General features: G+C 50.1%; 1 protein-coding gene across 5 annotated transcripts in view; it reads right to left on the bottom strand.

The window, feature by feature from the left end:
- DIP2C (disco interacting protein 2 homolog C) overlaps positions 1 to 11,972 on the bottom strand; it is a 306,573-nt gene extending 294,601 nt beyond the window's left edge. For 4 of the 5 annotated variants that reach the window (XM_018057349.1, XM_018057350.1, XM_018057351.1 and 1 more), the window contains exon 1: positions 11,771 to 11,972. In XM_018057349.1, coding sequence (XP_017912838.1) covers positions 11,771 to 11,855 — 85 coding nt within the window. In that variant the 5' untranslated portion in view covers positions 11,856 to 11,972. The remainder of the gene's footprint in view (positions 1 to 11,770) is intronic. The other variant, XM_018057353.1, reaches the window with a different exon arrangement.

Below are 12,181 nucleotides of genomic sequence, written 5' to 3'. Positions count from 1 at the left end.
AGAACAGGTGTGATTATAAATACATAAAAATGATCTGGAGACAGAATAGTCCATGTTCTCTAGAATTTTTACCTTTACTAGTAAGGAGTTACGAAGGCAATGGCACCCCACTCCAGTACTCTTGCCTGGAAAATCCCATGGACAGAGAAGCCTGGAAGGCTGCAGTCCATGGGGTCGCTGAGGGTCGAGATCGACTGAATGACTTCACTTTCACTTTTCACTTTCCTGCATTGGAGAAGGAAATGGCAACCCACTCCAGTGTTCTTGCCCGGAGAATCCCAGGGATGGGGGAGCTTGGTGGGCTGCCGTCTATGGGGTCGCACAGAGTCAGACACGACTGAAGCGACTTACCAGCAGTAGCAGCAGTAAGGAGTTACAGGTTTTTTGACCAAGACTGGAAATTGTCCAAAATCAGTGTTCAAACAGCCCCTCTCACAGCAAACCAGTGTGACAATACGTGCACACACACACAAGTGCCATCTTGGACACGTGGATCCAAATTTCTGGTTCAAATGGGAACAATCAGGGAACGAGAATAAAGATAAGTGCTCTAGAAAAGTCTTGAGAAGATACCTCAAGATGGCCACATCACATAAAAATCTTACCCACATGGTCATTCCTGCCAACATTTATTTGGATTAATATTTTTATTTACATAAAAGAAAGGAAAACACAGATTTGTCCTAACAAGTTCCTATAATTGCTAGATTATTTTCACAATTATGAGTAATCACTAAATAGCTTCCACTCAAGGATCTAAAAATAAGAAACAAAAGAAAGCCACAATCCCAACAACGTTATTAAGAACATTATAGTTATGAAAACAAAGGCTCTTTTTTGAGACTACAGGTTCCTAAAATATCCTTCATGGAACTCTGTACCAGTAATGGCTGGTAATTAACTGTTACATCAGGTGAAAAAAACATATCATTAGGGTATGTGAAAGTAAATACATAAATAAGAGAAGTCACCACACATACCAAAAACTTGGCATCTCCTTCCACATCCATTTGTGAGGATGATGTCCAGCCAGGAGACAGAACTGAGGAGGCTGGTGTTGAGAGGGCTTCCAGGGCAAACCAGCCAACTGGCACCCACCACTCAGCCACGGGGCCCCAGGCAAGCTTGCTAACGTGCTTCCCTTTTTGAGAGACAAATGTCCTTCAAAAAAAAAGCGATCTATGTAGACACCTGATGCAGTGCTTAGTACAGGTGAGCAATCAGGGAGTGGTGCCCTGAGACATGTAAGTGTCCTCCCCCACAGAAGGTAACACGCTCTGTTCATGACAAAAAAAGACATCACTTTGCAACATCTGATTTAAAAGCCCGAGTTATGCACTGTCCACTCCTCCCGACAAGACTCCAGTTCTCTGGGGACCAAGAGCGGGTGGTTCACATCCATCAGACATGGCCCCCATCTCTGCAAGGCCTGGAGGTCATCAGACAGGCACTCCGCTTAGAAGAAAAGCACTCTGCTTAAAAGACCTAAGATTGATCACCTTGTCAGTGATTGGTGGCAGCTTAAACAGACTCGCCATCATCTTAGTTAGTAATAGGAAGCTCGGAGAGAGGTCACTCTTGTAGAGACACTGAAGAGGTTATTCCTGGAAGCTCAAGTAAAATATTTTTCCAGGAAACAACACAAGAATTAACAGCATCATCTCTTGAGCAAAACGATGAAGATTTCTGATGAACCTGATCCAGTCTCCTGATTCTAAAGGATGCTGTTCATCTTCCACGAGAAACAGGAACATTTCAAACATACAGAAAACAGAAGTGTATGGTGAACACCCACATATCCATCCCCTACATGACAGATTCAATCTTAAATATAAATTTAGAGGCAGACAGCAAAGAAAATGTGCAGCGTAAGCCTCCACCCATTACAACCCTGTGCAAGGGAAAGATGAATGATTTTCTCTGACAGAAACAGGCTGCTGGGGAGGAGGCTGCCCACTGCTCACCCTCCTAGAAGCCCCCCGGACTCCAGAGCTCCTGCTGCTGATCTCGTAGAAGACGGGGTCCCCATCCTGCTTCAGAAGAAAGCTACCCAACGGTTCAGTTAACTCGCGATGGTGGAAATGTGTCACGAAGCCAATATTCTAGAGCTCGTGAGTTTCTATTCGTTTGAAGTCTCCTCATCTATACAAAGAAGCTAATGTCATTTTCCTAGAAAATACTTTCAAAGGAGTAAAAAATGTCAACATGAAAGCAGCTGAAAGCCTTAAGACACCATGAGATATACAAGGTTTATTTCATCTCTTCTATTCAAGAAATGCTAGTGTTCTAAATACTGCTCCCACCTCGCATCATCTTTCGAGAATAACTGACAGGGGATCCCTGGTGGTCCAGTGGTTAAGAATCCGCCTTGAAATGCAAGGGACACCAGGTTGATCCCTGGTCTGGGAAGATCTCACATGCTGCAGGTAACTAAGCCCATGCACCACAACTACAAGAGTCCATGAGCCACAGCTCCTGAGCCCCGTGCACCCTGGAGCCCTTGCTTCGCAACAAGAGAAGCCCACACACCACAACGAAGGGGAGCCCCTGCTTCCTGCATCTGAAGGAAGTCTGCATGCAGCAACGAAGACCCATCACAGCCGAAAAATAAATCTTAAACAGAAAGAGTGAGTGATAGTGGTCAGACTGCCCTACAACCCCACTCACACAGCCAGTCCACGAGTTTACTTCCTGTGCAAAGCACCTGCCACAGTAGACACTTGTCACCTGCAGAATGGCAGTCCCTCTAAGGAACCTCTGCCCACATTCCTTCCCCAAGGCTCTGTTCCTCTGCATCCATGGGAGAGAGAACATTGCACAATACTTTCAGAAAGTGTGTTTTACTTAAGACACTTTCCATAAAGGAGAGATTTCAACCAGAATCCTACCTGTGTCAAATTCAACAAGTCATGAAGGAAACAAGCAAAATCAACGTTATTTTCATCCCTGTGTCCAGAGCCAGGTCTTCCAAATAACAGGGAAGAAATTCTAAAACACCAACAGGCATTACAGATGCCTATATTATTCCTTACCAGTATAACAGCTAAATAATGATTCATCACCATAGAAACAGAGGAGGCAGAATTCTACTTTCTTTTCATATTAACTTACGTATAAGTAAAAAAAATTCTTAAAGTCTGGACTCTGGTATCAACAGCAAAATGACTCCAAGTGCTATTTCTCATTTGTTCCAAGTCATTTTGGGGCTTGGTGGGGGAGGACTAGCCCCACTATTTGCAGTAAGACTGTATTCACTTGAGCTAACAGCAGAATCAAACAACAAAACCACCCAAACACCAAATCTCATGTTGACAGAATGTCCCTACAGGACACAGCACTGCAACAGTAAAGTGTGGGCCTGAGATACATTACAATGTACATAGTAAAAAAGTTTCCACCCTGGCAAGTTGATTTTTCCTTGGACTTAAATAGGTGTTTTTTAATGACTTAAGTTTAGTGGGATTGCACCCTTGCTTAAACAGCTCCTTAAAGATTACCTTATGGGCTTCCCATGTGGCTCGGGGTAAAAAATCCACCTGCAGTGCAGGAGATGCAGGAGACCTGGGTTCAGTCCCTGGGTTGGGAAGATCCACTGGGGGAGGACATGGCAATCGACTCCAGTATTCTTGGTTGGAGAATCCCATGGACAGAGGAGTCTGATGGGCTCCAGTCCACGGGGAGGAAAAGAGTCAGAAGAAGCTGAGCACACATCCATACACAGCTCCGTCCTATTACTTGCTGTTACTCAAGTATTAATAGTTATTATACATAACTTTGGGTTGGGAGAAGGGCAAGGCTTACCCACTCCAGAGAGTTCCATGGATTGTATAGTTTCCACAGGGTCACAAAGAGTCAGACGCAACTGAGAGACTTCACACACACACACACACACACACACACACACACACACACAAGTTCATGGCAGGGGGGTGGGGGAGGCGCTTCAGATTATCTCCAGTTTTTATTTTAAAAGAACCAGCTTAGGTTTCACTGAAGCACAAAGGCTCCCTGGTAGTCCAGTGGTTAAGAATCTGCCTCCAAAGCAGGGGATAAGGGTTCAATCCCTGGTTCAGGAAGATCCCACATGCCCACACCCCAGCTGAGCCTGCACGCCCTAGAGCCTGTGCTCCACAGCCACTGAAGCCACCGCAGGGAGAAGCCACCGCAGGGAGAAGCCCACGCACCACAACCAGAGAAAGCCTGCAGGCAGCAACAAAGCCCTAGCGCAGCCAGGAGGGAAGAGAGAAGCAGCTTACGAAAACCGATGAGAAGAGCCCACTCACACTCACAAACCCACACGGACCCACCGACATAACCCCAGGTGACTGTAAAGGGTAAAAGCCCAGGCCCTATGGTGAGTGCTGGGCGGAGGGGTGCGGGGTGCACCGAGCCCCGGCATCAGGGCCACAGCGAGCCTGATTCTGACTTGGCCTCTCAGAGCTGCCCGGGCTCACGCAGCCCCACCTGTGCGGCCCATAGTGGCATACACGTCCTCTGTCGTGGGAAAAGAGGAGAAGCTAGCTAGCTGAGCCCTTTCCACACGCACTGAGGGCTGGGGGAACATGCAGCTCCAGGAGGAAGATTCCAGAGTCAGGGCCGGTGGAGGTCAGCCTTGCCTTCACGAGGCGCCGGGAAGGACTCTGAGTGGAGATCCACACATGGTCCCGGATTCAATGACTGTGACCTAACAGGTCGTCCTTGGCAGACACACCTGGGCTGGAGTCTGACCTAGGACACCCTTCCTTTTCTCTTGAAAAGTAAAAGGGTTGAAAAGGGGGTTTCCAGGGGTATTGACACAGAGAGTCCACCAGAAAGGAAGATTTATCATAAAAAAAAAAAAGAGGCCTCACAGCTCTGAAGCTGCCCCAGGCAGGGTAAGTGTCCAGGCAGCAACTATTAAGAGACGCCCTCCCCACCCCACACTCCCCACCCACACTGGGCCCCCTGCTTTTCTCCCAGGGCCGCTCTCACAATCCCTGTAACTCAAACCACAGAGACAAAGGGGGGGCTGGGAAACCCTGGCCCAGTGACAGCGCCTCGGGGGAAGTGCGAGGATAGATGTTTACGGAGCAGACACTGTGGCTGTATCACTGATCCCCACAACTGTCCCAAAGGCAGGGTCCTTAACCCGATCTGACAGCGGGGGACACCCTCCCCACACATGAAGATCTGGAGGGAGACTCCACAGAGGACACACATGACAGTTCTCAAGATCTGCACACAAATCTCCACAAATAAGACTTAGAGAAAGACCCAAAGAGGCTCAGGAAGCACAGAAGGTCACCCACGAGTGAAACACGGACTTGGTGCTTTCCGTGCCCCCTCCACTAAATCCAGCCCCCGAGACCAATGGCTCTGGGGTGAACCCGTCCTTCCTAACGCGTCTGGCCAACTCCAAATCACCCATTCTGGCCACTGACACCACTGGGCTTTGCTACCGCTCTCACCCTCTGTGAAGGTGCGATCTTCTAGATACAGATCTTGTCATCTGTGTCTTCGTGACACTGATATGACCTGATGTGCTCTAGTTGCAACAAAGCACGTAATCTTTACTTACATTACTTTACTCATAAGGACCTAGAATCTTCTGATAAGGTTAATTAGCAACACAGTTTATACTTCTCATTTCAGGTAAACTGTCCCGGAAGCATCAGCTGGAGCCACACACACCACCCCCACCCTTCACTGGAGCCACATCACCCTCATCTTCTCAGGGACATGACACTCGGGCCAGAAACGGGACATGGCTCTAAGCGGGTGCTCATGATTTTCCCGAGAGTGAAGAAGTCCTGACAGGAGGCTCTGCCAACAGAAGAGAACAGCCAAAACAAAGCCACGAAGGCAGGATTAAGACCGGGCAGCACGGAAACTGGGATGGGTGGGTCTCTCCCCACTAACAGGACGTTTCATAAATGCCTGACACATGGCGAGCTACACTGGTAAGACACGTGGTCAGGACACGAGAGACTGCTTGTGGTTTTAGGAGAAAGCGTCCCTGCCCAGCACCAAGCGGCCACAGGGAAGTCAGATGCATGAACTACCTCCCTCCTCGGCCAGAGGCTCAGACCTGAGTCTGGGGGTATGAACCAGCCCACAATGAACTGGACCCATATTTACATATGAATTCTTTACTTCATAATTTTAAAAAGTTTTAGTATTCCTCTAATAAAAAAACAGAAAAATACCTGACTTGACGAACCAGATAATTCAGTAAAAAAATTCTAATTGTGCATAACTGCAGACAAGTATGCAAAGAATTGCTGTCTCTGGTGCCGACAGAACTGATTTGGATCTGGCAGGCAGTTTTCAATCTTTTCATGGGGACACAGAAAGTTTCCAACCTAATAAGCAAAAAAATATGATTTAAAAACCAGCAGCCCAGAAGGGAAAGATCTGTTTAACACTATCAATCACAGACTGCTTCTGTGCTCACTATCTTGGGTCTTTTTTTCCCCTGACTTCTCATACCTATCACACAAAATGCTTGGTAAAGAAGGATCTCAATTTGTGATTCTCAGAGCACATTTCATTTTGCACAATATTCAGCAGCAGCAAAACTTAAGAGCCACCTCCCCAGTCCCCTCCCCCAAAAGAAGGCTGCTTGTTGTCGTTGACTTTACAGCCCAACATCTCAGCCCTTCCCCGCTTTACTGGTCTTTAAGTGCTTATGAACATTAATACCGCATTGAGTCCTGAAGAAAGGGCCATATACGCACAAGCCCCACTCCTGTGTTCTCACACATGAATTCCCACTTAAGAGTCTCCCCTTCGAGAGAGCTATGTATTATCATCACCAACAAATTGATGCAACTGCTGCTTCTGAGGCGTCACAAGCTTTTGACCCTCTCCGCAGAAAGAAGGTGCACAGGCAATGACAGCAGGTGACCTCTGCAGGGAGCACAAAAAGACTGAGAAGAAGGAAAATCAACACTGGCAGCCTTGAAAGCAGAGACATACAGATGAAGAGATTGGAGGACGGGAACCGTCAACAGCGGCCAGAGCCCATCGTGTTACCCAAGGTGCCTTCCATGTTACAGCAGATGAAGTGTCCCCTGTTCCAGGAAAAACACTGATGTGCAAAACCTAGCCAATACCTGCAGGCAAGCATCTGATTTTAGGAAGATGCCTGAGTAATTATGAGAACCTTAATATGACTAGGATTTGAACTGGTGAGTCAGTCCATATACATGACATCAAAACGAAGATTTTCCAATACATTCTCTCTGCAATTCAGAAGAATGCTACAACTCATCCCATAAATCACTGCTTAAAAAAAAAATCAGCTCTAAAAAAAGAGACTTCTCATTTGAAAAAGGCTGGGAGGAGGAAGGCAAAAAGTGACTCATAACATCCAACAGCCTGTAGCCTCCAAACCATAACAAGAATATAAAGCCAGTGGGCCCAGAATGAAACAAATAGTCACTGTTACAGCTGTGACCTCACGGCATTCAGCTCTAAGTGTGACTACAGCACCATAAATACCTTCTGAGCGCTGGGATCAACCTTACACATTAGGGCCTTGAATATGTGCCTTTACCTTCCCAGCTAAACCTGACATCTATATTTACTCAAGAAAAGAACATTCAAATGTAACAATTTTCATAACTCTGAACAACTCTTAAAACTCAAGTCCACACATTTCACATCCCACCCATATCAGTGCTGCCATTTTGTAAATATCTGTGATTCAGGTAATAATCTTTTATTTTAGATTCATAAAGCCAAGGACTCCAGCTCCCAGGACCAGCACTGACATGCCGCCCCAAAGGTAACAGGCTTTATTAACTGCGTGAGGACTGACTGCAGGTGCAGCAGCTCAGCTGTCACTCCCTGAATCTGCACCCCCTTCCTTTCTCCCCTCCCAGTGACAAGTTATCAGTGAGACTCTGGAAGAAAACATTTTTTCACACACTTGTTTTTCAGAGCCCCCTGTTTCCTTTCAATGAGGAAAATGTTTGGATTGCATGAGAGACAATGGTCTCCTTCCCCCACCTGTGGAAGGTGGTCCCAGACTTCAGCTCGGGGGGCCAGCTCTGCAGTCACAGGCACCGCCAAGAACAGCTGGGGCTGCAGGGGACAGAGCTCAGGCCACAGAGCTGGGTGCATCTGCGACTGTGTGCTGGCAGCCCTGAAGACACCTGCCCCCAACCTACGAACCTTCCAACTGGCCATCTCTTTACGATTTTACAGGATTATGCCAGCTGCATGTGAACTACTCATCTGTAACTTAAAAAAAGACTGATTCCTTGACCAGTACAATGAACTGACGGCACTCACCACCTCCCTTGGGCAGTTTCGAACTTACTAGAAAACGTTAAGTTGGAGTCAATTCTAAAACATAACTGCTAGTTGCAGCAATTCAGGACCTTACAGACTTAGTAACTCCCATAAGCAAAAGTTAGGAAGTCAGTAGGCACACTCACAATCAAAAACCACAAAGTATAAAGCTAACAGATGTCTCTTCTGCAAACGTCACGGTTTTCACAGGCTGCATCACAAGGCAATTTCCCAAAGTCCTACCAAAATAAGAATGCAACCATTGCTGAAAGAGTGGGCTGAGATCGTCTAGAGCTGCAAGTCCAGGGTGTGCATAGCCCAGGACACAAACCATCAGTTAACAGAGAAATGTACTGCTGAATTTCAATCAACAGCTAATTTTTTTAGTAAGACATGAGTCCCTTTATTGAGAAATTTTCTCTTTCTGTTCTGCTTTGCTGATGTTTCCATTTAAAGTTTTCCTTTAAGCCAAATAATGCTTATTCACATATTACCTACTTAGTGGCCCTCTTAAAGCCAAAGAGAAAAAATGCATGATTCCAAAAGGCAAGAATGAAGGGAAAGGGAGGGGAGGAGAGGGAAGAAAAAATTCAGGGAAAAGTGTGTGGGGAAAAGAGCCTCCATCACCCCACCTGGCCCCCAGCAACCAGCCAGCTCACCAGCTTCCTCTCCATCTCACATTCAGTGCCAAGCATCCTCCTGGCCCCCAAGACTCCCCCAGACGCAAGGATCAGACGCCTCTCCCCACAGAGAGCTCCTGTTCTTTGCTGGCACTAGTTCTTCAGGGAGAGGAGCCCAGCGTCCCGAGGGGAAGCACCGGACAGCAACAGACAGTGGAAAGAAAAGAGGGGGCAACCAGCAGGGCAGGAAAGTGGAAATATGAGTTCTGCAGCCAAGAAGTCAATCTGCAACCCTGCACCCAACAGTGACCCATAAAACAGAACATTAGTGTCTGTAACAGCACAGCAGACAGGGCAAACCAAAGCTGGACCAGCACCTACTGATCTAGATTATACACAACCATTCGCGGCTGGCAGGCCACGTAGGAACATTGAGAGAATAGCTACTCTGGTTTTTCAGCCTACATTATGTGCTGAAAACGGGACTGCTTTCCATGCGCCTCTGTAAGAACTGAGTGCTGGAAAGTCCACACACGTTTCCACAGTATTCTCTAACCTTTTAATAAAATGATGACTAACTTAAAGAATTCTCTTCATATGAATCCTGATTGAAGATAAATATGAAAGCAATACTCTCAATTCAGCATTAAAAGCTGTTTTAAGTTTTTGCTTTGCAAGTGGATAAGGTGGGGGATTTTTAAGTTCCGAAATGTAAAGAGACAAAAATTTCTGATCCTTTCATTCTTTGGTTTCTGGTAAACAATACTGAAAAGCAAGTCGATTAATCTAGTTTAAGCCAGTAAAACTATACTGCATGGTCACAATACACAAAATTCCAAATGACCTTAAAGAGAGACCCAATCAACCCAATGCAGACAACACAAGTCAAACATGACACAGCTAAAGGGGAGTAGGCGGGTGGCTCACGCTAGGCAGTCACAGCAACAACCCTCTCCTCTCTTGGGTGTTTCAGCCAGGCCTAGGGAGGTTTATAGAGGGAGAAACAATAATATGATTCAAGCATGCAAACACACGCCCCTTCCTCTGTCCTGACACTCAATAAAAATTCATTAAACCCTTTTTAAAATCTGCAAGGACACAAGGTATTCACAGAGAACCAGGCTGAGCACATGCTTTGCCATCCTCTGGGCAACAGGGACACAGTCTAGGAGTGACTGAGGGTGACCGGTAACTGCCACCCAGCAAGTGAGTGTGTTCTGTCCACGTTCACACCAGCCACTCCCACCAGGGGCCACACACGTCCCAGACAGGCAGAAGCAAGGTGAGAGCCCAGTCCAGGCTGACTGGGGAGGCGGAGGGATTCTGGTCAGTTCAGAGGCTGCACAGGGGCATACTGACACAACATCAGGATGAGGCAGATAGAGCAGAAGAGCTTGTTTGGAGACAAGGCAGGAAGGATAGGGTGTTGTAAACAGCACAGCTGCGGTGCAGAGCTGTGGCGGGTAGGGGGCAGGGGAGAAGAACCCACGTGAGCAGTGATGAAGCCAAAGAACTTGGGCAAATATTCTCTAGTGGGTCCTGCGCCCCTCCAAGCCACCTGTCCACACAGAACTCATTACCCACCAGTGTAGACTAAGCTCTGCTCCCCAGCTGAGCTCTGCACTGAGGTCCAGCAGTGCCTGCAGCCCCTCAGACAGCGGCTGCTGAGCAGAGTCCAGGAAACATCTCCTGTGGGACAGCTGAGCATCACAGAGCCCCGAAGGATCCCGAACATGAAACAGGAGCCTTCCAGAAGGCACCATCTGAAGAGACACCTCACCCAGGCCCCTACCTTTACCACCTTCTTCCCCCCTGAAAGTGTTAAAAGGGAAAACATCAGGTCAACACCAGTTTCTCCCAGCGGATGAAAACTGGCACCTATGAATCTACTTTCTGACTGCCAGCCCCACAAAACCGTTACACACACACACACACACACACACACACACACACACACGAGTTCACTACTAAACTGCTCCAAATATAAATTTGAGAGGACATGGCCTCTCTCCACCCCGAGTGTATTAGTGGCCTTCCCAGGGTGAGCCGGGTGCATTCTAAATCTACAGTCAACATTCAAGATTTCGGAACTTTAGTGGGTTTTATAAAAAGACACAGCAAACCCCAATCTAAAACTTATGACAGCTGAGCACATGATCCCGGCCTTAAAAGAAAATAAGAAACCGTATATAACACTCCATGAAATCACTGTAGCGAATCTGTCACAAATTGGAAGCGTGAGCCGCTGGGAACGCGGCACAGACCCGGCCTGAGGGAGGGGGCTCTCCAGTTCCAGCCAACCTTCGCGTCCAGCGCACGGAAACAATAGCGGTGCTGGCCGGTCCAGGCCGGACGCCGCGGACCCCGCGGTCAGACCCTCAAGTCCAACGACAAGTTTCGCATTAGAACCAGGCCCGCGGCGCCTCAGGCCGCGCGTCGCGGAACCGCCCCCGGCCCGGCCACGGTGGGCAGCGCTCGGACGCGCACCAAGGACACAGCCCGGTCCACCAGGCCGCGCGCGAGGCCGCCCCGGCCCGCGGCCCGCCCTGCGCCCCCGGCCCGCGGCCCGTCCTGCGGTCCCAGCGGCGCCCCCAGCCCGCGTCGCGCCCTGAGACCCCGGCCCGGGCCTGCCCTGAGCCCCAAGCCCCAGGCCCGTCCTGCGCCCCCGGCCCGAGGCTCGCCCTGCGCCCCAAGCCACGGGCCCGCCCTTCAGCCCCGGACCCCCAGAAACACCCAGGCCCCACCGGTCCCCGGCGCCGGGGCCGCGGCGGACGACGCAGAGCCGCAGGGCGGGGGCCGCTTCGCCCTGCGCCGGGACCCCCGCCCTCCCGGGCCCCGTGACAGCGCGGCCGGCCGAGCGCCGGGCCTGTTACCTTCCGACAGCTCCAGCTCCAGCTCGGCCAGCCGGGCGCGCACCTCCAGGGGCAGCGCCATGCCCTCCAGGCTGCGGTCCGCCATGCTCGCGCCGCCCCCGCCCGCGCCGGCCTCCCTTTGTTCCAGGCCGCGGTCTCGCCGCTCCTCGCGCCCCGCGGACCCGCACCGAGCGGCGGCAGGCCGGGCGGCGGCGCAGCGCGCTCCTCCCCGGCGCCTCCCCCGCGCGCCCCGGCTCGCCGGCCCCGCGCCCGCGCCCCCGGCCCGCCCGGAGCGCGCTCGCCCCGCTGCACCGGCGGCTCCGCGGAGCGCGCGCGAGGCGAGGGCGCGCACTGGGGGGCGGGGGGGCGGGGCGGAGCGCGCGCACACACGGGGGGCGGGGCGCGCGCACGGCGGGGACGGGGGCGGGGCGC

The sequence above is a fragment of the Capra hircus genome, chromosome 13, assembly GCF_001704415.2.
Source record: "Capra hircus breed San Clemente chromosome 13, ASM170441v1, whole genome shotgun sequence".
In the NCBI taxonomy this organism is placed as follows: Eukaryota; Metazoa; Chordata; class Mammalia; order Artiodactyla; family Bovidae; genus Capra; species Capra hircus.
The sequence above is the reverse complement of the archived record's forward strand: the minus strand, read 5'-3'. Positions and strand labels throughout refer to the sequence as shown.